Raw genomic sequence first — 21,456 nt, 5'->3', positions numbered from 1 at the left:
GAAACCCGCTTTTGGTGGCTGCCGTATCTATAGAATAGGTATTAAGCGCTTCCTGAGCCTTCTTCCATGCACTTCGTGCCATCATGGTGCCGCCTTCTACAAATTTGGCCTCCGTATTGATCAGTTGTTCCTGTAGGGTTCGTCCCGTATCTCGGTGTCTGTTTTTGGCCTGACTGATTTGTTGCATGAACATCCCTCTGATATACACTTCCATGGCCTCCCAGCACATAAAGGTATTTGCTGTCCCCCTATTTAGCTCGAAATACTCCATTAATGATTCCTTCATACTATTTTTGTCTAATATAGTTAGCCAATGTGAGTTTAGTTTCCATCTTCTATGGGGGTGACCGCCGTCACTGCAGTGCTGTAAGTATCTGTAGTGGGGAGCGATCAGATATCACTCTTGGTAAACATTCAATTGAGGCTATATTACTGTACAGCTTAGTATTCCCCACCGCCAGGTCAATTCTCGATAGAGATTGGTATGTGGTAGACTGGCAGGAATAGTGTTTGTCCGTAGGATGCCGTAGCCGCCATAAGTCTAGTAATAACACTTCCCGTAATAAGCGGCCCAACGGAGTCAGACCGCTCTCTGCGGGGGTAGCTTCTGCACGCATCCTATCTTGTGAGGGGTCAATAACTGAATTAAAGTCTCCAACAATGAGAACCGGGATGTTTGGTATTCCTGCCGCACACTCCAGCACCTGTCGCACCACCGTACTATTGTATGGGGCTGGTATATACACGGATATGAGGACACAAACCGTTATATATTTTGCAGTGTAGACAAACCGTCCTTCCGTATCGATTTTTTGGGCATAACATTTCAGCGGGTTATTTCTGTGTACGAGTATACTAACCCCTCTGGAGTAGGTAGTGTGCGTGGCATGAAAACAATGTCGCATCCCTCCCACCCTGAAGGTCTTTCTGGATTCCCTGGAAAGATGTGTTTCCTGTACCCACAGAATAACCAGTCCTTGCTCTCTGACTGTTCGGAGCAGCGCTGAACGCTTTATCGGATCACCCAGCCTCCTCACGTTCCATGATAGAATTTTAACCCTTCCACTCATTTTCATTGCTCATTGCAAGGCTCAGGATATATCGGTGTAGCCTAATGTTCCTTGACCACGCCGAGGAGTCACACCAGGAGGTTCCACCCCCCTTTTTAATATCAGGGAGCCCCGCATGCTATAGCCCTATGGACAGCAATCCTCTTTAGTTGTGCATTGTAACTCGCCCCGAGACAGAGGCGACCCCCCTAAAGAGTCGATTAATCACCTCAGTCTTCATCTGTACGGTGGGAGTTGTATATATTATCTGTGCCATAATCAACGGTCTCGGCACACGCAAACAGTTATACAATTTCAGGTTTCGCGTAAAATACAACATCCTGTACATTCCTTTCAGATAGTATTCCCCTATTAACCCTATATTAACTATTACTACTATACATGGGAGAGACCAACCAACCAACACCCCCAACAAATAACTCACAGATCCATCGTATCACGGACAGACCGCTTCTCCATAAACCAGAGTGTGTGGCGCGAACTTTAAGCTCAGACGATCTTCCCTTCCTCTGTTCGCTGATCCTCATAGTGACCTGCGTAATAGAAACTGGATTTCAGCAGATTTCTTCCGCTTCAACTGTTGTCATTTCTGTTTCGGGATCCACATGATCTTTCTCTCCTGATTTGATCTTCGCCTCCTTCCAGCCAGGAGTTAACTTTAGGAGTTTCGAAGAAGTGCGTGGTTCCTAATGCGGCGACTCAACTTCGCAGGGTATATCATCGCATAGGGGACCTGCAGGTTTCGTCGTCTCCTCTTGATTTCAATAAATGTCGCTCGTTTTTTTGCAATTCAGTAGAAAAGTCCGAAAAGAATGAGACTCTGGCTCCATCGAATCGAACTTCGCCTTTTTCAAGGGCTTTTTGCAGAATAGTGTTGCGGTCTTTGAAGTGCAGCATTTTAACCAGTATAGGTCCTGCAGGAGCTCCGGTGGGGGTCTTGTAGGCACATGATGGGCTCTTTCTATAGCAAATAGGGCTGTAAGTGAGTTTTTGCCAAGGATTTCAGGAAGCCACTTTTCAAATAATTCTGACGGGTTATTATTCCCTTCTGCTTTTTCTGGAAAACCTTCTATTCTCACATTATTCCGCCCTGAGCGGTTTTCCAGTTTTATTTTGGAGTGCTCGTACATTGCGCGCGGTGTTTTCATTCTCACGTTGAAGTGGCTGCACCACATCCTCCATATCGCTCACCTGTAACTCCATTTGTCATATATTGACATTTTTTGCATATCATGGCGCAGCAGTCCCATGTTAGTTTGCACAGTTCCCACTTGCGCATTAAGGGTATTTAGGGTTGCACTACATTTTGTAATTTCACCAAAAATGTCTTTCAGGGTGGGTTCAGCTATATCATTGCTGTTCTCTTGCATATTATGTTCCACACCCTGCCCTGCTGGATAGTTTCCTTCACATATTATGTCCTCCCCCCTTGCTGTGTCTGGAGACTGTGGCACGGCAGGAGGCTTGTGCTGCTCCTCTGTTTTATAGGGTCTTGTGGCGTCTCCTCTTTACCCTGCTCTCTGGCATATCTGGCTAACTTTTTTGCTGCCTTACCGCTGCTGCTGTGGGGCTGCGGGATCAGCGTCCCTGTCTTCCGCCGACTGGTGCTGGCGCCATCTTAAATTGTGTGGCTGCCAGCCTCCCCGCTCTTCCCTTTTTCTTTCCCCCTCGTCATGGCCCCGTTGATCGTCAGGACCATTCCCGCTGCTCTCTGCGGTATGTGGGTCTTGTAAGTAGCACTTTCCGGCGCCTCTATTACCCAGTTACAGGGTACCTACAGGATGGTGTGAGGAGCTGTGATGAAGTGTGGCCCCTCACATCCCGGGTCAGGCTCCGCCCCGAGACTTTGCATTTCTAGTTTCTCGTATGATTGATGATAAATAGAATTAGGGAAACTAAGTGAAGAGAGTATGCAGGACAGCTCTCCGATGTCAGAGGTTGTTCTGCATGTGTGTATTACACTATGCAGGGCAGCGCTCATTACCAGCATGTATCCACTGACCGACCTCCAGACGATTGTGTCCAGTACGTGGAGGCGAACTACAACCCCTATAAACCACTAAGACAACACTGGTGAAGTTTGGAGTTTATTTATCGGTATATCACATCCATATGTTGTCACATGTAAAACAATTAAAATCACACCGTCTGCGGCGTCACAATTAAAAAGATCTAGTAGATCCAAATATGAATCTTGCAATCAGCGCTCGTCATCTGTAGTAAAATTGAGCCACAACTTGTTTCCTTATTGAGGGAATCGCTTCCATGTAGTGCGGCTCTCGTTTTAGATTTTCTTTCTATACTCAGGGGTATTCCCATCTTGGGTCCTCACTGCAAACTGTTGCAAATTGGGAAGTAAAGCAGCTATGCCATGTCCGTTGCAAAAATACTGTTTTCTTGAAAAGCATTAAAGCTTAAACCCCAGGCAGGCTTCAGCCTATAATGCCCGCATTATCCACCAAAATAGGACATGCCACGCAGCAAAAGTGCCAGGGCAAGCGAGACTTTACTGCTCATTGCTTGGGGAACGGACTACCTCCACCATGGGGCATAAACAATCAGCACTTCTTTAAAGTTCTTTACTGTTCGCTGCTAGGGACATGGAGTGCAGACGGCCGGCGCTTGCACACTGCTAACTCCGTGTGTGACGATCTGCTGGGTGGTTGGGATCTCTGGAGCGCATGCGCAGTAGCTCCCGGCTATCACTGCTCTCTGCAGGGAAGTTCTTCTGAGCAGACGAGGACTCGTTCACGCTGCTCAGAAGTCCTTCTCTGCAAAGATACAGCAGAGCGCAGTTAGCTTCTGGCCGGGCAGGGAGCTACTGCACTCCAGAGATCCCAAGTGCCCAGCAGATCATCACACAGAGTTAGCAGTGTGCAAGCGCCGGCCGTCTGCACTCCATCATGTCCCTGGCAGCGAACAGTAAAGAACCTTAAAGAAGCTTTTCAAGAGAGCCAGGCATGTTTGCAGCAGACAAGGCATTGGCGAGTGCTTTACTCCATGTGCAGCACATCGGGGGTCCTGGGATCGGTACACGGATTTTTAAAAAGGTACTGGAAATACCTTGACTTTCCCCATTAAAACAGCGTTTGCTAAAATCTTAGGTTTATAAAATACTTTAAGTGTTAAAACAAAGTACCGCCCATCTTCCAGCGCAGGCGAGGGATAAGCATCACTGCCCGCAGCTCTTCACCTCCCCTGCCCACCATGAGCGCACACAGTGCCGGCATTCTCCGAGCGAAAGACTGCGCTTTTCTGTACGTTTCTGTCCCAACAGTCGGCGCGGTCCTACAGATAGGAGGCGGCTCCATCCATCGACTCGCGGAGCGCTCAACACTTCCAGCTGTATTTGTAGTCGTCAAGTTCTACGTGACGCAGCGAGGATTTCCCGAGGGCAGAAGGCTGCGTGAACTGCTGCAGTGTAAGCGGATGAAGGCCGCTGTTGGCCAGTTCTGTAGAGTCCGTCTCCTAGAGAAGAGGGAGATTTTAGGACCACGAAGTGCTAAACGATTTACAGTAACGCAGACTGATGATGTGACGGTCGCACCGACAGTCGGCTCCGCCATTGGATCTTTGCTGCATTTCTGCCACCTGAATGCAGACGGTCCGCTACGGACCAGAAGTGCCAGCAGAGACCTCAGAGCCTCCATTCTCTGGGCGGTGGGGTCAGAGGTCAAACACTTATTTACACCATTACAGTACAAGAGAATAAACCATTGTCAGCGGCGGTTGGTACGTTAACGCTCTCTGTGGAGGGGCTGTATACCAGATCACTGAGCGCAGACTCCGCAGGAGGGTTTGCTTTGGGGGGCCAAGTTGTACTTTACATTAATTCCATTTATCACCCCATATAATGGATTGGAGAACTTTAACAACACTTCTAAATGGAGCAAAAATTGCAAGTTACTGTTCCACCATTTTTGGGTGGCTTTATTGTACAAGGAACGCTGTAAAAACTAAATGTTATATTAATTCTGTTGGTAGAAATAGAGGTGGAGCCGGCAGCGCTGAGCCGTAATACAATGCAGTCAGCAGAATCCCGGGAGCCAATCGTAGAACAATATAGAGAAGACGGCCGATCGGGTGCAAAAAGAGAAAGTCTTCATTCCTCCAAAAGCTGAATGACAGCAACATGTCGACCAAATGGTCTTCATCAGCACACAAACATGTTAAAGTGACATCTATAAATAGTAATGCCAACTAATTATGCAAATGAGCGAAACCCAAGTAAGCCCCTCCTACAGAGCAATGAGCCAATAGACTTAAATCACAATGAAAAACACCTTCTAAAGAGATGGTGTTTTTTCATAGTGATTTAAAGGCCCTTTTACACACAACGATTATCGCTCAAATTTTGTTCAAAAGCCATGCTTTTAGTGATAATTGTTGCGTGTAAATGTGTCCATCTTTCACTTTTCTGCTGAACAATGATTTTATGTTCGGCATAAAATCCATCATTCAGCAGAGGAGCTGATAGCAGGGACTTCACGCTGTGTTCTCCGCAGGGAGCACTGATCACCTTTGTTCTGACAGCTGAGCAAATGTTATGAATTCAGAGAACAGACCACCTGCTGCTCTCTGAATACAGCTCCCAGCAGCTCACAAGCATTAATAAGCTATTGATTGGCATTAGTGCCAATTAGTAGTTTATGTAAATGATCGCTCAAAAGCCATCTTTTGAACAATCATCTTTATGTGTAAATGGGCCCTTACTTGGGTTTCCCTCATTTGCACAATTAGTCAGCACTACTATTTATATGCGACATTTTAACAGGTTTGTGTGCCGATAAAGATTGTTTGGTCCACATGTTGCTGTCATTCAGCTTGTGGAGGAATAAAGACTTTCTATTTTTGCACCAAATATACTGTCACGTCTTCTACATTTATTCTGCTGGTCAATACAATTTTCTCTACAGATCCAGAAGTGTCAGACTATTATTAGGCATAGGAGGTCAGTGTGCAGGGAGGGGAGGAGGCGAGCTGTGACATTACATATTGTGAATGGTGGGTCCTGTATTGATTTATAAAAACACACCACTATCTGTCGCCATCTTTTCATCGCCTTGACTTTATTATTACGGTGGCGCTGTGCGAGTGTTATTTTTGGTGATGTAACCTGTAGTTTTTATTGGTCCCGTTTTGAGTACATTTATTTCTTTTTATCCAATATTTTCTTGGAAATGGGGCGACCAAACAAAACCTAAAAACTGCAATTCTGGCATTTTATGGCGTTTACTGTGCGGGTTTAATAATCTGATCTTTTATGGATGCAGCGGTACAACTTTACATTTTTTTTCCCTTTGGATGAAACAACTGGGAAAAGTTTTTTTGTTTTTTTTTTTAAACCTGTATTTTCTGTTTGGTAACTTAAAACAAAAATCTCTTACCCCTTTTTTTATTTTTGTAGCCCCCCACAGAGGACTTGAACTTGTGATGGTTTATACAGTATACCGCTATACTTTAGTACTGCATTATATTGTATTCTGACCAGCATCCTATTAAGAAATGCCACAGGCATGGCTTAATAGGCAAAAATTCATGGCAGCCCTGCAACCTCCACAAAGCCGCAGGCTGCCACGACACCTGAATGGCGCACAGTGATCTGGACATCCGAATGCTGCTGACAGCAACATTTAAAATGATTAATGGCTGCAATCTCAGACCGCAGCAGTTGCATGTAGGTGGCAGCTGGCAACGACCAAAAACTGTATGAAGCGAGCTTGGCTCCCGAGCCCACGCCATGCAGCCACACCCAACCTGTGCCATACCTGCACTTGTTGTAGACGGCTCACCTTGCTGTTGGGGCACTGGATGGCGGTGTTGAAGACTGTAGTCGGTTCGTGGGTGTACAAGGATGATGAAAAACTTCCCGCCTGAGCAGCTTTAAGCAGCATGGTCAGAGAATGCACCGCATGCGGCATCACCGGGCCGGTGACCTCCAGGCTGCACTGATCCTTATATCCGGAGCGCACCTGAGTTCTCACATTCACAGTCCTCGTCTGCAGAGACACAATGCAGGCGGATGACATTCGCTTCTCAAACCACTAAGAGGATTGGTCACCCCACGTTCATACGGACGCTGAGGGAGCATGCAGCGGCTGCGGCCACACAGGACAGACACCATGGAACGTCCGCAGCGGAAAATCCACATTAACCGCTTAAGGACAACACCCTTCCCCCTCCCCCACCTTTTGGCTTTTCCTCCCCAGTTTAAAAAGATCGGGAATAAAAACACGAAATTCTGCCATCTTTTGGTGCATCTTGTTTCTACAGCGCACAAACTGCAACAAAAACGACCTAACTTTATTCTTTGGGTCGGTACGATTACTACGATACTAAAAACTTAAATCATTTATTTACTTTATTAATCTTGCTTTTACTTTTAGTCCCCAGAGGGGACAACATGCGATGCTTTGATCGCTCCTTCAGTATGATATAATGCTTCAGCATTACAGCATACTCTGAACGGGCAGGTATTCTACCAAGCCACCACTCGGGCATGACTTGATAGGGATTCTACTAGGGCAGCCCTTGGGCATTCTGCCATGACACCTGCATGGCTCCCTGCGATCTCATTGCGGGTCTAGCCGATGTAATAGAAAATGTGCTTTAGAATGCGCCTCACTAGCAATTTCAGGTGCTTTTATAGCTTAAAAAAGAAAAAAAGAGAAAGAGTGGACTTACCCGGTGCCAGAAGGGTTAATCCGATGGAAAGGAAATAACCCCTCTGCACCTGTTGTCCACGTTTGCCTTCAACAGGTTTCTTGCTTCTCCGTCTGTTCTTTTGGAGCGGCGTCCAGGGAAATCCTTTCACCGTGTTTGCAATCACGGTCTGGTTTGGATGATAAAGTTTAAAAAAACGAAAAATATCCCGCGCCTTAAAAGAAACCAATCTTTTTTTATTTTGTTTAAAACAACGCGTTTCAACACATAATTGTGTCTTTATCAAGTTTATACATACATCATGGTGTGTGCTGCCTTATATAATAAGGGCTAACATACGTCTGAGGCTCACTTTCCAATTAACTAGGGGCGTGATTTTTCAATTTAGGTGATTTATTTGTCACCTGTCTGACCACGGAGCTCTCAATGGAATGATATGCATTCCATAGTTTTTTTCTTTTTTTTTTTTTCCTCCTTTGAACTTTTGTTGTTACAGTTTGTTTCTTTTCATACATCAGGTTTAATTCTAAAACTGTCTCATTGAGACTGTTATGTAGGATTATTATCTGTTTATTGTACCTGTAATTTTTATTTTTTGAAATATGTTTTTGTTTGGTTTATTAAAAAATTTTTTTATTTATTTAAAATGAAGGCTTAAACAGATAATAATCCTACATAACAGTCTCAATGAGACAGTTTTAGAATTAAACCTGATGTATGAAAAGAAACAAACTGTAACAACAAAAGTTCAAAGGAGGAAAAAAAAACAAAAAAAACAAAAAAAACCAAACTATGGAATGCATATCATTCCATTGAGAGCTCCGTGGTCAGACAGGTGACAAATAAATCACCTAAATTGAAAAATCACGCCCCTAGTTAATTGGAAAGTGAGCCTCAGACGTATGTTATCCCTTATTATATAAGGCAGCACACATCATGTTGTATGTATAAACTTGATAAAGACACAATTATGTGTTGAAACGCGTTGTTTTAAACAAAATAAAAAAAGATTGGTTTCTTTCAAGGCGCGGGATATTTTTCATCTAGCTGATGTAAAGCGCATTCCCTTGGATGAGCCGGTGAAGGGCAAAACGATGGGAGTGTAATGTCCTCGTTGAGGTGGAAAGAGGACACCACTTTGGGCAGGAGCGAAGGAACCGAACGCAATACCACCTTGTCCTAATGGAAGGCAAGAAAGGGTGGTTCAACCAACAACGCGGCCAGCTTGGAAACACAGCGTTTAGATGTGATTGCCACGAGGAAAGCCACCTTCCAAGACAAGAGTCGTAACGGTACTTTCAGTGGTTCAAATGGATGAGCCTGAAGAGCATCCAGGACAAGATTCAGATCCCAAGTAAGTGTTGGCGAACGGTACGGTGGAGCCGCATGAGAAACCCCCTGAAGAAAGGTGCGGATTGCAGACTTGGCAGCTAGCGGCCTTTGGAAGAGCATAGACAGGGCCGACACTTGACCTTTCAAGGAACTCAAACTCATGTCTAACCCGACTTGTAGGAAGGGCCAGACATGGGCCAGAGAGAATGGCATTGGATGTAAAAGGTGTTCCTCGCACTAGCTGGAAAAACCGTTTCCAGACCCGATGGTAACTTTTAGACAACGAGGGCTTTCTGGCCTTTATCATGGTTTGAATAACCGGATCTATAAGCCCGCGTGACTTTAGAACTGCGGCTTCAACAGCCATGATGTCAAAAGAAGAGACTTTAAATTCAGTGGAAGAGTGGGCCGTGCAAGAGTAAATCCTCTCGTTCCGGTAATCGCCATGGGGCGTTGCCGATCAGATCTACGAGGTTCTGGTACCACGCTCTCCGCGGCCAGTCTGGCGCTATGAGAATGACCGGATGACTCTCCATCCTGATCTTCTTGAGCACTCAGTATGAGCAGGAATGGAGAAAAAAAAATGTACGGCAGGTGGAACTCCAACCATGGGATCACCAGTGCATCCACCGGATCCTGAGACCTGGCCACGAAGTATTGCACCCTGCAGATGAATCTGGACGCCATCATGTCCACGTCTGGTTGTCCCCAACAGTAACATATTGCCCGGAACACCTCGTAATGCGACTGCCATTCTCCCGGGTCAACTGTTTCTTGGCTAAGGAAATCTGCAATCCACTTCTCCACTCCTGGTATATAGACTGCCGAGATTGCTGGAGATACCTCATCCATAGTTTGTACACTTCGAGTTCCCCCTTGGTGGTTGATATAGGCGACTTCCGTTACGTTGTCCGTCTGTACTCGAACCGGTTGACCCCTGATCTGCTGGATAAAGTGATCGCAAGATCGCCAGCAGCTCTAGGACATTGATTGGCAGGCTGGCTTCCTGCTGGGATCAAGTTCCTTGCATTGACAGGTTCCCTAGAGTCCTCCCCAGCCAGAGAGGCTGGCATCCGTGGTCAGCACTAGCCACTAACGGAAGCAACTAACAGCCGCCCTGAGACCTGTTGGGGTCCAGCCTGGAGTTAAATTAAGCAAAGGGAATTGTCTAGAACGATGACACCATGAAGCCCAGGACCCTCATGCAGTGCCGAATGGATACTGGCTTCCGGGATAGCAGCGACCAATTGCCCTTTTCTAGCAACGCCACCTTGGGTCAGGGTAGAAACAGTTAGTGTGTATTCGTGTCGAAGATGAAACTGAGGAACTCCACGCTCTGCGTTGGAGTCAGACATGACTTGCTGCGGTTGATTATCCAACCAAATCTCTCCAAGGTTTGCAGCGTTATCTGGAGGCTTTCCAGGTTGTCTACCTGAAACTGGGCCTTTACGAGTATGTCGTCTAGGTATGGGATGGCGACGATACCTCTGCTAAGGAGTCCATCTTCCTGTCTTGTGGATCGGAAAGCGATGCCACGTCGGACGTGGGAAGGGTGGTGTGTTTGGACAGGTGAGATACTGGTGGATCTACGACAGGGGAGACAGACCACTTCTTAACCAGGTCCTCTGGAAAGCGATACGTAATGTGCCAGACCTTGCCGGGTCCCTTGTAGCGCTTGTCCGAGAATTCCCACTCCTTATCCAGAACCTCCTCAAAGTCTTCATGAGGAGAGAATAGCTGGTGTGGGCGCATATGCTGCCTAAAAGAAACGACAGTGGCCGGAGCCGCCAACGGTTCCTCTGTGACTTCAAGGTCTTGTTAACTGCCACAACCAAGCTAGCCATTAACGCGACTAGCTTAGAAGCTTGCTCTTTACCGATACCCGAGGGGGATGTAGAGCGAGAGCGTTCCACTTCCAAACGGCTGCCATCCCTGGACGCTGGGATAGAGCGCCCCTGAGCCTGTGAAGTAGAGGGATGGGATGCGAACGACTGGTGGGACTGAGAGGATCTAGCTCTCATACGTGGGCCGCTGCGGGCACTGCCTGGACCAAGAGGATCTACGTCTTTTGCGTGATCTAACATGTGACTGCTCCCAAGGGCAATCATCTCTGTCTGAATGTAGCCTGCGTAAAATGGCAGCTGACGTGCTAGCCAAACTGGAGACCGCCGCGACAAGGGAGAACGCCCATTCGGGTTCAACTGCCTGATCACCTGGAGCGGCAGGGGAAGCTGTCGCCATTGGAGCCTGCCGAGATGGAAAGCATTCTGCACAGCAGGGCTCAGACTGACCACAGGGAAATTTTGCGTTACATCGAGCACAAGCGTAAAACTTGGCTCTGCCTGTAGCTCGTCCAGAACCTTCCCTTCTGGGGTCGGACACGGCGTTGGTACAATACTGCGCACAGAATCGCTGGGAGTATTGCTGTGTGTGGTAGCTGCAGAAGAGGGACAGCGCAGGGGAAGATGCCTCAGGCAGAGCTTACCCAATCCAAAACGACTGCTGGATGGATCCCAGCTGGAACTCCTGGGCTACAGAAAACAGCGATCCTCCAATGCAGACGCAGCAGGCTTGTGCACACGTCTGTGCTAGCTGCGACGCAGGCAAGTAAACAGTGGAAGGAGGAGGAGGAGGAGGGGGTGAGGGGCCAGGCACTACCAGTCCGAGAACGTGGGGGAAGTGGATGGCCTTGGCTCCAAAGTTCCCCCGCTCACACGTCATGGGCATGGCCTAAACACCAGGGCCAAAGTCGAGGCCTACATTAATCCTACACCCAGCCTGTCTGCAGTGCAGGGGACCAGCCTAAACGGCCTCTGCATGCGCCGCCAGGACGGTGAAATGGCGGGCATGCCATGAGAAAAGTGTCGGCTGCCAGAGCACCCCGAACGGGGTAGGCTCGAAAAGAAGCCTGGGACTTAATTTACCACACGCCGGCGGGCAGGGCCACCGCGAGGGCGGACAGCACTGCTACTGCCGCTACACTGATGGGAGCCCTGGACAGCGACCGCTAGGGGAGGCATCCGGAGCGCCGGCAGAAAAGGCCCAGGTAGGCCCGAAAAGCCAGCACCTCAAGTAGAGAGGCTGCGGCAACCGCTCACCACTGAGGCCTGCACCGCATCGACTTGCACACCAGCTGAAGCCCCCTGGAGGGGAGATCGGGGCAGCCAGCAGAGGGCCCACAAAGTAAGGAGGTTGTGGCAGTCGTCACCGCTTTCACACCAGCAGGGATCCCCGATTCTTATATGGAGGCTTTCCTGTGGGAACCGCAGTGAGGAGAACGTCCTGTGAGGAGAACTTCCATAAGAGGGAAGGAGAGGAGGAGATAGGAAGTCAGTACCAGAGGGGGAGGATAGGCTATACTTCTCTAATGCATCCTCACCCCTCTAGCATGCAGTACAGACCCTTCCTGGTCATGTCCTATCTGCAGCAGTGTTCCCCACCACATTCGCCGTCACGGAGGACGGAAGTTGCTCCAGGGTGATGAACACTATGGCTGGCGGGCAATGATCTTTTGCACAAAGGCGTGATCAAGCCACCTTTTCGGGTTGGGCGTAACAGCACGGCGGAGACACCATACTGTTCGCCCTTCCCATGGGAGGACAGGGAGTTCAGGGAAAAGCCCTGCCTTCCAGTATTCCCCTAATCTTTGTCTTTTCCTAAATACCTACACTAAACATGTCTGCCTCCTACAGACACTAAGCTAAAAACTGATCAGCGTGGTGCCTGCACGAGGGGTATAGCTAGTAGGAGGAGTTAACACTTTGTGCTTCGTGTCACCTCCTAGTGGCAGCAGCAGTACCCAAGGTCTTTGCTGTGGCCCCCAATGATACGGACGAGAAATTGTTTTTATTGCAGCACCTCTAATGGAAACAAAACTGTGTTGTGAACGCGGCCTCAGAGACGGCCGTTACCTTCAGTGTATGCAGTGTAGCTCCCCTGAAAGCCACCGGCGACAGCAGTGTTGGGGGCAGTCCGGCCTGCGGACCCGCAGCAGCGACGACACTCTTGCAGTTGATCAGGAAGTTGAGTAACGTGAAAGTATTTGCCCCTTTGACCAACACAACAGATTCTGGTCGGTGATCCAACTTCACTTCATTCTTCTCCATACGGCTGTTGTTATGATTAAGGTAGAAACAGTCATCGTGACAATAAGAGGGGAGTCACTACGGCTAACGAGACGGAACGCAAGTCCGGAAACCAGCATGAAGACACAACGCACTTCAAGGGATTGTCCAGTTGTAAACTATTGATGGTCATTCCTTAGGCAAGGTCATCAGTAGTCGATAAGCGGAAGTTTACCCTCCAGGACCCTCTGGCCTAGCAAACAGCCGATTCACAGAGGTCGTTAATAATGGCCTATTGAAGGAATGGGCCATCAATAGTTTACAACCGGACAAATCCTTTTAGGCTCATTTTTTGCACTTGTTTTGGGTGAACTTTTTATCCCAGTAGAGCAACGAAATGCGTTGTGTCTATACATGTGATGCACATCAGATACAAACCGGTTAATATCACAGCCTAGGGTGGGCCTCCTACAATAATGCAGGCAGTGATGGGATTAGTGCATAAGGATACAGCTTGATGGATATGGCATCCGGCTTTTTAATTTGGTCTTCGACTCCCATCTCTTCCAACCAAGAGAAGCTTTCATCCTCATCGCTGTCCAGCGGGGCCCTGAAGAGGCAAAGGTTGTTCTTGTCTCAGTTACATTAGATGAGATTTATGAGGCATTTGCTGGATTTAAAAAAAAAAAAAAAAAAGGTTTTCCAAGACTTAAAAAAAGAAGTAACTTGCTTAAAAGGGTGAGAAACAAAAAATAAATAAGTATATGGATACCGCCCCCCTCCTACGGCTTCCCATCCAGCTCCGCAGCCCCAGCACCCTCCCGGGCGGTCATCGTGCGCGCGAGTACTGAGCCAATCACAGGCTTCGGCAGCAATAAAAAGAATCACCACGGAAGCCTGTTATTGGCTGGTGGTCATGCGCACGACACGTTACGTTACCGCCCGCCTTCTGAGCGGCAGCAGTGGAGGCGGAGCCACGCAGATAAGAGCAGACATTGTTTCTTTATTTCTCACCATTTTAAGCACATATGTTATACTAGCTGATATACCCGGCTTCGCCCGAGTTAATGTTTATGTATATTTATATTTATATATATACACATACATATATACATACATACATACATACACATATATATATATATATATACACATACACACACACACATACACATATACATACATATACACTAGCTGATATACCCGGCTTCGCCCGAGTTAATGTTTATGTATATTTATATTTATATATATACACATACATATATACATACATACATACACATATATATATATATACATACACACACACACACACACATACACATATACATACATATACACTAGCTGATATACCCGGCTTCGCCCGAGTTAATTTGGTACTGGTGTTTATCTGGTGTTCACACGGAAAAGCTTATGAAGTCGTGGTTACTTTAGAGATACTGAGGAAACAAAATATGTTCACCATTTTGCATGGTTCTCTGCGTTACCCAGGAAACACCACGGGGAGGTAACCATGCGACGTTTCCTTTATATAAAATGACATCGGGAAGTGAGAGAATTAGATTCCATACGTAAAATGTGGACACTAATTCTTATGCGCTTAGAATTGAATAATCGAGTTGGGACCCATTAGCTTTTCCTTCTTATGACAATCAATGCTCCTGCCAAATTCCACGTTTCTAGGACACCGGGAAGTGAGAGAATTAGATTATGTATGTTAAATTTCGACGCCAATTCTTTTGCGCTAGAATTGAATAATCGAGTTGGGACCCAATTACTTTTCCTATTTTGGAGATAATCTATGCTTGTGCCAAAATTCATGTTTCTACGACATCGGGAAGTTGGAGAACTTTTGGCGAGTCGGTCAGTCAGTCTTCATATATAGATTTGTCTCTCCGGCACTCGTCAGCCCCGAGCCGGCAGAGGCTTCTGCTATAACGTACGCCAGCCTCTGACATACATCATAGTAAATTTAGAAACAGCGGCAGGCCCCATGTGTAAAAAATAAATAAATCTAAAAATATCAATTTTTGGCACAAGAATCAAAATTGTGGCTTTTGTGAGACTTCGGCCTTAGAAGGGCTGCATGAGATCTGATAAACAGGACCGCCATCTTCCAGAGAAGGCGCCACTTCTGTCCTCGGCCGCTTCGCTCCATTTACTTTATGTGGCTTTATGCTCCAACAGCAGTCAGTGCGGCCGGGAGGAAGGTGTTCATGAAGATCTCATACAACCTCTAGTCTGACCGGATGCTTATCACAAGGGGCGACCGCTCACGTACTCTTCTCCTTCGCTTGTGTCACCGACTTCTGGGGTCTTGTCACCTGACTTGGGTGTGGGTTCTGAGACTTTTGTCTTTTTACTTGCGTCATTAGTGAGCAGCGGCAGCGAGAACTCAATCCCTACAGGGTCAAAAAAGGAAAAAAAAAAAATTAACCACCAAGAGGTGAAATTAAGACAGAATCTGCAGTAATTGCTTGTTAGAGACGGTAACGAGACTCTGCGGGTGGGGGAGGGGATCCACTAAGAGCCTCACTACGATTCCTGCAAGCACAAGACGCACCAATGTCTTAAGAGGCATTCGCTTCTTTATACGCTGCATGCATCTTAGGTTGTCCGTGCGCCTTAACAGAAATCTGTGGCGTACGGACAAGACCGATGGCATAAGGGTGGGGGTGGGACGCCAGACTGATGCCAGCCCCCGCTGCAGCTAAACTCTGCTGACTTGCCTTCATTCTTCATGGCTTCCCTTATGCCTCTTGTGGTTGGAGACATGACCGCTGTGATGACATCACTCCCCGCTACACCGGCCGCTCGGAACAACACGGTGAACTGGAACGTGCAGACGTAGAAGTACGGACACAGCTTGGCTCTCAGCAGGTTATACAAAGACGTGAAACTCAGAGCCCTGCAGAGCGACAAAGGTCAGAGGTTGTGTGGATTTTAGTTCTTGGGACAGATGGGAGTGAAATATGAACATGGAACCGCTCGGCCGTAGGATTTTAGGGGAAAAAAAAAAAAGAAGAATGGAAGAAATTTCTCTTGCAGTCGCATCACATAATTAAAGTGAACCCGTCCCGTTTACAGCTGCCGAAGCCAACAGCCGCAGGGCAACAATGAAGTAGAAAGCATCTCATGTGCGTCTCCAGCTGCACGTTATTTCCTCAAATTCTGAAAATGACTGAAAGGGGTTTTCCCACTTCTAGCGGTTTTGCTGTAGGAGGCAGACAGCTCTGTACATTGCACGGTGGCCAGGGTCGGTACTGCAGGCCGAGTCCCTTTCACTTCAGTAAGTACCAGCCCAGGTCACCATGCAGTGTACGGAGCTGTCTGCTACCTGCAGCAAAACTGCTAGAAGTGGGACAACCCCTTAAACTTCTGCATCATATTCAAATACAGTCAAACCGCTCCAGCTGGTGGACCAAGACTGTTCCTGCTACCCACAGGGTTCTCTGTAACCCTGCCTCTCCGTGAAGGAGGTCCCCGTCATCCAGTCCTATCCAGCTCTCACAAATCAGGCTGCTCGGCCCTATCGGGCATGAGCCGAACCTGCGAGGTTTAGGTGGGACTGTGGATGACGTAGGGGACATCATCCACAGAAGGGGTCAGGGTTATGGCGCACACATAGCGAAGTGGCGGACAGTTCCGGTGGCGCCTGCAAACTGCGTGGGAATTATAATTAATTTTTATAAGTGGTTGAGGAAAGAACGCACATCAGTTCATGCCCCTAAAACAGATGACAACATCCCTTTAAAGACCCCCCTTCCCCTCCCAACAACTGGCGGGCGGCTGACTGTTTGGCTGACAGTAGTTTCTCCCGGCTCCCCCAAACTTTACTATTTTTAGGGAGTTCAGCCGCAGTCGGACAGCGCTGGGGCAGCTTATCTCCCGTGAGCAGTAGGATTGGACGTAGGGATTCAGTGTCCCCGACATCATCCATCAGGAGTAAGCCGAGTGCCCCCTCCCCCCCCCCCAATGCACATCACAGGGTTGTCCGGTCCGCTGTTATCTGCAGGTTCAGACGACCAAACTCTAATGTGCATGGGGGTGATAAGCCTGCTCACCTCTGTGTCGGCGCCTCCCCTTCATACGCTGTAGTTTTTGATGGTAAAATTAGTGCAGCACTACTCTTTCAGTAAAGATGGCCGACACGTAGGCGGCAGCTGACAGACCGCGCTGACGTTCAATGGGGCCCTTCAGTCCACGTGGCGTCAGGCGAGACCCTCCGCTGCATCGCAGAAGCCGGATGAACGGGACGGGCACTCACCAGTCGCTCAGTAACACTTGCTGCAGAGCTTCGTCCTGCGCCCAGGGGCTATTTTTCCCCATCATTTTACGTTCTGCGCCAATCCTGGGGAAGAGCTGCAGCCATGGAAAGCTGGGATGAAGCCAGTAGACCAGAGCTTGCTGGAACGCGCAGCGAAGGTCAACGGACGACTTCGGCTCCTAGAAGATCACATTAAAGTATAAAAGAAGAAAAAGAGAAAAAATTATCTGGGGGAATCGGTAAAAACCTTCAGTACAAACCGCTTAAACGCATCTAGTCCAGCCGACCGCCATGTTGTAGGCCACAGTGACCCCCAACAGCGGTCATTGCCAACGCTGTCCCTGCAGCCGCCATTATAGGTCACCCACTTAGAGGTATTCGCTTTTCACGGCCGAGATGGGAAAACTTGGCGATGCGTTTCGACCGCCGTTTCCATTGTGCGCAATGAAGTGAATGACACCAACGGAAACCGCGCAGCACAGATACACAGCGGCTATTCACTTCAATGAGCGCGACGGACGCGGCGCTCGGCTCTCCCCAGGGGCCCGGTACCCTTGAAGCGGTTTCCCATCTCTGCTATGAAAAACCGAGAATGGGAATAACCCATTAAATAATCCCTATATATCAGCGTCCGACCGAATGTATCCTACGGCACGCTACAAGGCCCAAGTTGAACTGAAGCCTTCTCCAGAAGAGACCATCTCCTCATTTGCATACCAGGTTTCCCAGAGAGCATTGCACAGCCTCTAGTCTCTACAAGCCTACTTGGGGCTCTCTACAAGGAAGAGCTGCGCCCCTCCCGACCGTACGTAAACTGGCCTCATCTGCTATAGTAGAAGCTACACCTTCAGCGGGTCTGCAAGGATAAGAGCCGCACTAACGGCCCTCCTGTACAGACCTGCGAGAATCAGTCATGTGGGAGGAGTTATACGTTACCGCTATACTGTGGGGTAAGGCGACCGCAGACGCTCGGCAATGGAGAACTAAGCCCTGAGCCTCTTCTTGGGCCTTTAAGTGATCCGTCCAGGAAAACGGCTGCGAAGAGGTGAACAACAGGCGAGTCTTTAGACTCCAGTCCGCTGGATAGGTGGCGGATGATTGGCGCGGTGCGGCTGCGGGCTTCTCTGGAGACTACAAGAATAAAGAGAGACTGCGGTCGGTCTTTGGCGCAACATCAGCAAACCCCCGGACATTCACGCATCATCGTCCAAAGGTGAAAACTAATACTAATAAAATGGAGGAAGCCGGAGCTGCGGGTGAAGACGCCGTCACAGCGGGCGAACGCTGAAATCCGCAGCATAAACTGACCGGATGTAGAATCCGTGGAGCGGACCGCAACGCGCGGCGGACGCCTTCCATCTAATCCACGACGCTTCTTCTGCAAATTCCGCTGATTTCCCGCAGTATTTCCACCCCGTGAGAAGCGCTATCAGGGCTCATTCACGCCGATTTCAGTTCGGCAATGGAGGTTTTACTGAGTATTATATATACATTTATGCAGATTTGCGCAAACAGTCACCGCGGTTTTTTCATGCTCGCAAAAAAAATAAATAAATTAAAAAAATTATATCGAATTGATGTGATTTTTCTTTTTAAACCGCCGTCTCCCGCCAACCCGCATAACGCGGCAGTGAATACGCAATGATCGGCGCACTTGCTGTGTTTTCCGCGATCCCTTAGACTTTAATAACCAATTTTGTCCGTAAATGAGGGCAACAACAGAAGACGAGCGCGGCGCTCACGGTTTTTTACTTGCAACTGAAAGGTTTAGGCCACTGGTACGAAGTATATAAAGAGTGCAGGTACGCCCGTGCGAATGAGTCCTTACGGCGCGCCGTCCCGCTGACACGCCCTCCGAGGCTCCAGAGCAGCTTAGACACGTAATGATCGCAGACGCGCGCCGCCAGGAGACGTTCTATTGGATCTCATACAACAATCACAGAAGGGAAAGGGGGGCCGCGAATCCGGGGCCCCCAAACTGTTAACCCTGCAGATTATGGTGGACTTGTGATTCCGTACATCCGCGCCGCGGACTCCGTTATGGGAGCAGAAACACGCGGGACCGACGGTGAATGGATCTCATAACAGAAGTAAACGCTACTGGACGGATCCGCCGACCACAACGGGGGCCATTAGTTTCCGACATTCTTACCACGCACGGCATATCCTGCAGGTCTCCGCCGGACGCCGCGAACGAAGCCTCCAACGCGGGGGGAGGGGGTGTGTGTACAGCGGCCCCAGCCGGATGGCTTATACTCATCCGTTATGTGGGGCTCCATCCCCGGCTAGTAGCCAATCACTGGCCTGAACGTGGATACCTCGGAGGCCTGTGATTGGCCACAGCGCTCTTATGGCACACCGCACAACCCAAAGGAAAGAGGGTGTCGTTCAGCAGTGGATGAGGAGCGCCGTCCCAGACCCCCCCCCCCCAACCAGGATTAGCGTTAACGCGTTCCTCTGTACACCTTACTGCAGTTGGAACCGGCCCCGCAGCTGCGCCCCAACCAGACAGGACGCCGGCAGCGCACCCCAATATAGTTAGACATGAACCACATGTACCTCGGGTGTTGCGGCGGCGCGGTCAGCGTGGAGGATTTCTCCCCAAATCACATCTTCCACCGAATGATGCTGAAAAAGATGAAGAAAGTCATGTGTGAGCGCAAAACACGAGAGACGGAGGAGCGCGGCCGCCGGACAGCGAGGGGCGCCGCCCGCTAGTAAAGTCCCCGTTACATGACATGCGCCCATTCAGTGCTTGTGCCCCATTTACTGCGGCCCCAGGGATGACCAGGAGGTGGCGCTGCATGTCCCCTACACTGTTACATGCAGGAGGGTCACCAAGGCCGCCCGCATACAGCGCAGTCTCAGACCGTGTGCGGCGCCGCGATAACACGGACACAACCTCACTACTGCTGTAAGGCGGTACATACGAACCAGTCATCGCATGGAGCCCCGACAACCTCCTGCCACGGCCTGATCCACAGATGACAGTAGGACATGACTGGGTGACCGCAGGATCGAGTCCCCCCACCGGCACAATAAAATTAAGGAAATATATATATATATAAAACCTTAAATGCTTTTTTGCTGCAACGAAAGGGATAAAAAAAAAAAAAAAACTACAACCCGTCCGGCAGAAATGGAAGTTCTGGGTCTTCAAATGCAGAAACACCAAAATAATAATAAAAAACAAACAAAAACGAACACAACAAAAAGAGAGAAAACTAATAATATTTATAACTCTGGTATTTTCATAATGGAGCATCAGGTCATCTATAAAGAGCGGCGAGCGCCATAAAAGGGTTATATACCGTATATAGAATTTATATCTTCATCCCCTCTCAAAAAAATGAAGTTATCCGATACATTGTCCCAATATCAGCTGCAGAACAATGAATAGTCATGGTTAATGAAAAGTGGAGATGAAGATCCCCCCCCCCAAAAAAACCCGCCATTAAGGGGTTAAATACTGGCCAGCCACTAGAGTGTTAAAAGCCCCGCGGACCTGAAAGAGAACTTCTGTTGTCTTCGCCAACAGGCAGCGTCACGTGACATCACCTATATGCAAATTCTAGTGACACAGCTGCTTCTGATTGGCTCCTCTAAGAGCGCTTGTTTTGAGTAGACTGTCCTTAAGTGTACGCGCGCCCGGCCGCTAGATGGCGCTCCGAGGCTCTCACCTGCCCGGGGGTCTCCCGCTGTTCCGCCGCCCAGCTCTCCGGGGGCCCGCACTCCGCCGTCACACTCTCCGCTCTCTTCTTCACAGCCGCCGTGTTATCCAGGCTGGCGAACGGGTTCCTGCGCTTCACGGCGCCGCTCCCCTGCCTCTGTGGCCCCGGCAAGAACGGCCGGACCCCGGATACCCGCTTGGTCGCTTCTCCCGGGGAGAACAGCGCCGTCCTGGCTCCCGCCTCACTGCGGCTCCTCCGCCGGCTCAGCCGCAGGATTTCCGAAGGTTTCTTGAAGCTCGGCGAGTAGCCCGGCAGCATCTCGGCGGACATGGCGGCTGCACGGACGGCCGGCGGCTCAGTCCAAATCTGGCGCGCTTCCCCGCAACGTC

The 21,456-nt window shown here is 49.0% G+C and overlaps 1 protein-coding gene across 1 annotated transcript; it reads right to left on the bottom strand.

The window, feature by feature from the left end:
* Positions 1-3,144: 3,144 nt before the first annotated feature.
* On the bottom strand, positions 3,145-21,456 carry DONSON (DNA replication fork stabilization factor DONSON). The gene is made up of 10 exons (XM_066599013.1): positions 21,077-21,456; positions 19,956-20,024; positions 18,333-18,527; positions 17,397-17,575; positions 15,859-16,037; positions 15,411-15,531; positions 13,641-13,739; positions 12,977-13,175; positions 6,863-7,069; positions 3,145-4,538 (listed from the first exon to the last, which is right to left on the bottom strand). Exons 1-10 carry the CDS (start codon positions 21,395-21,397, stop codon positions 4,401-4,403), a joined length of 1,707 nt encoding a protein of 568 aa, XP_066455110.1. The 5' UTR covers positions 21,398-21,456; the 3' UTR covers positions 3,145-4,400.

The sequence above is a fragment of the Eleutherodactylus coqui genome, chromosome 4 (assembly GCF_035609145.1).
Source record: "Eleutherodactylus coqui strain aEleCoq1 chromosome 4, aEleCoq1.hap1, whole genome shotgun sequence".
Lineage (NCBI taxonomy): Eukaryota > Metazoa > Chordata > Amphibia > Anura > Eleutherodactylidae > Eleutherodactylus > Eleutherodactylus coqui.
Note: the sequence above shows the minus strand (reverse complement) of the source record. Positions and strands in the feature narration are given on the sequence as shown.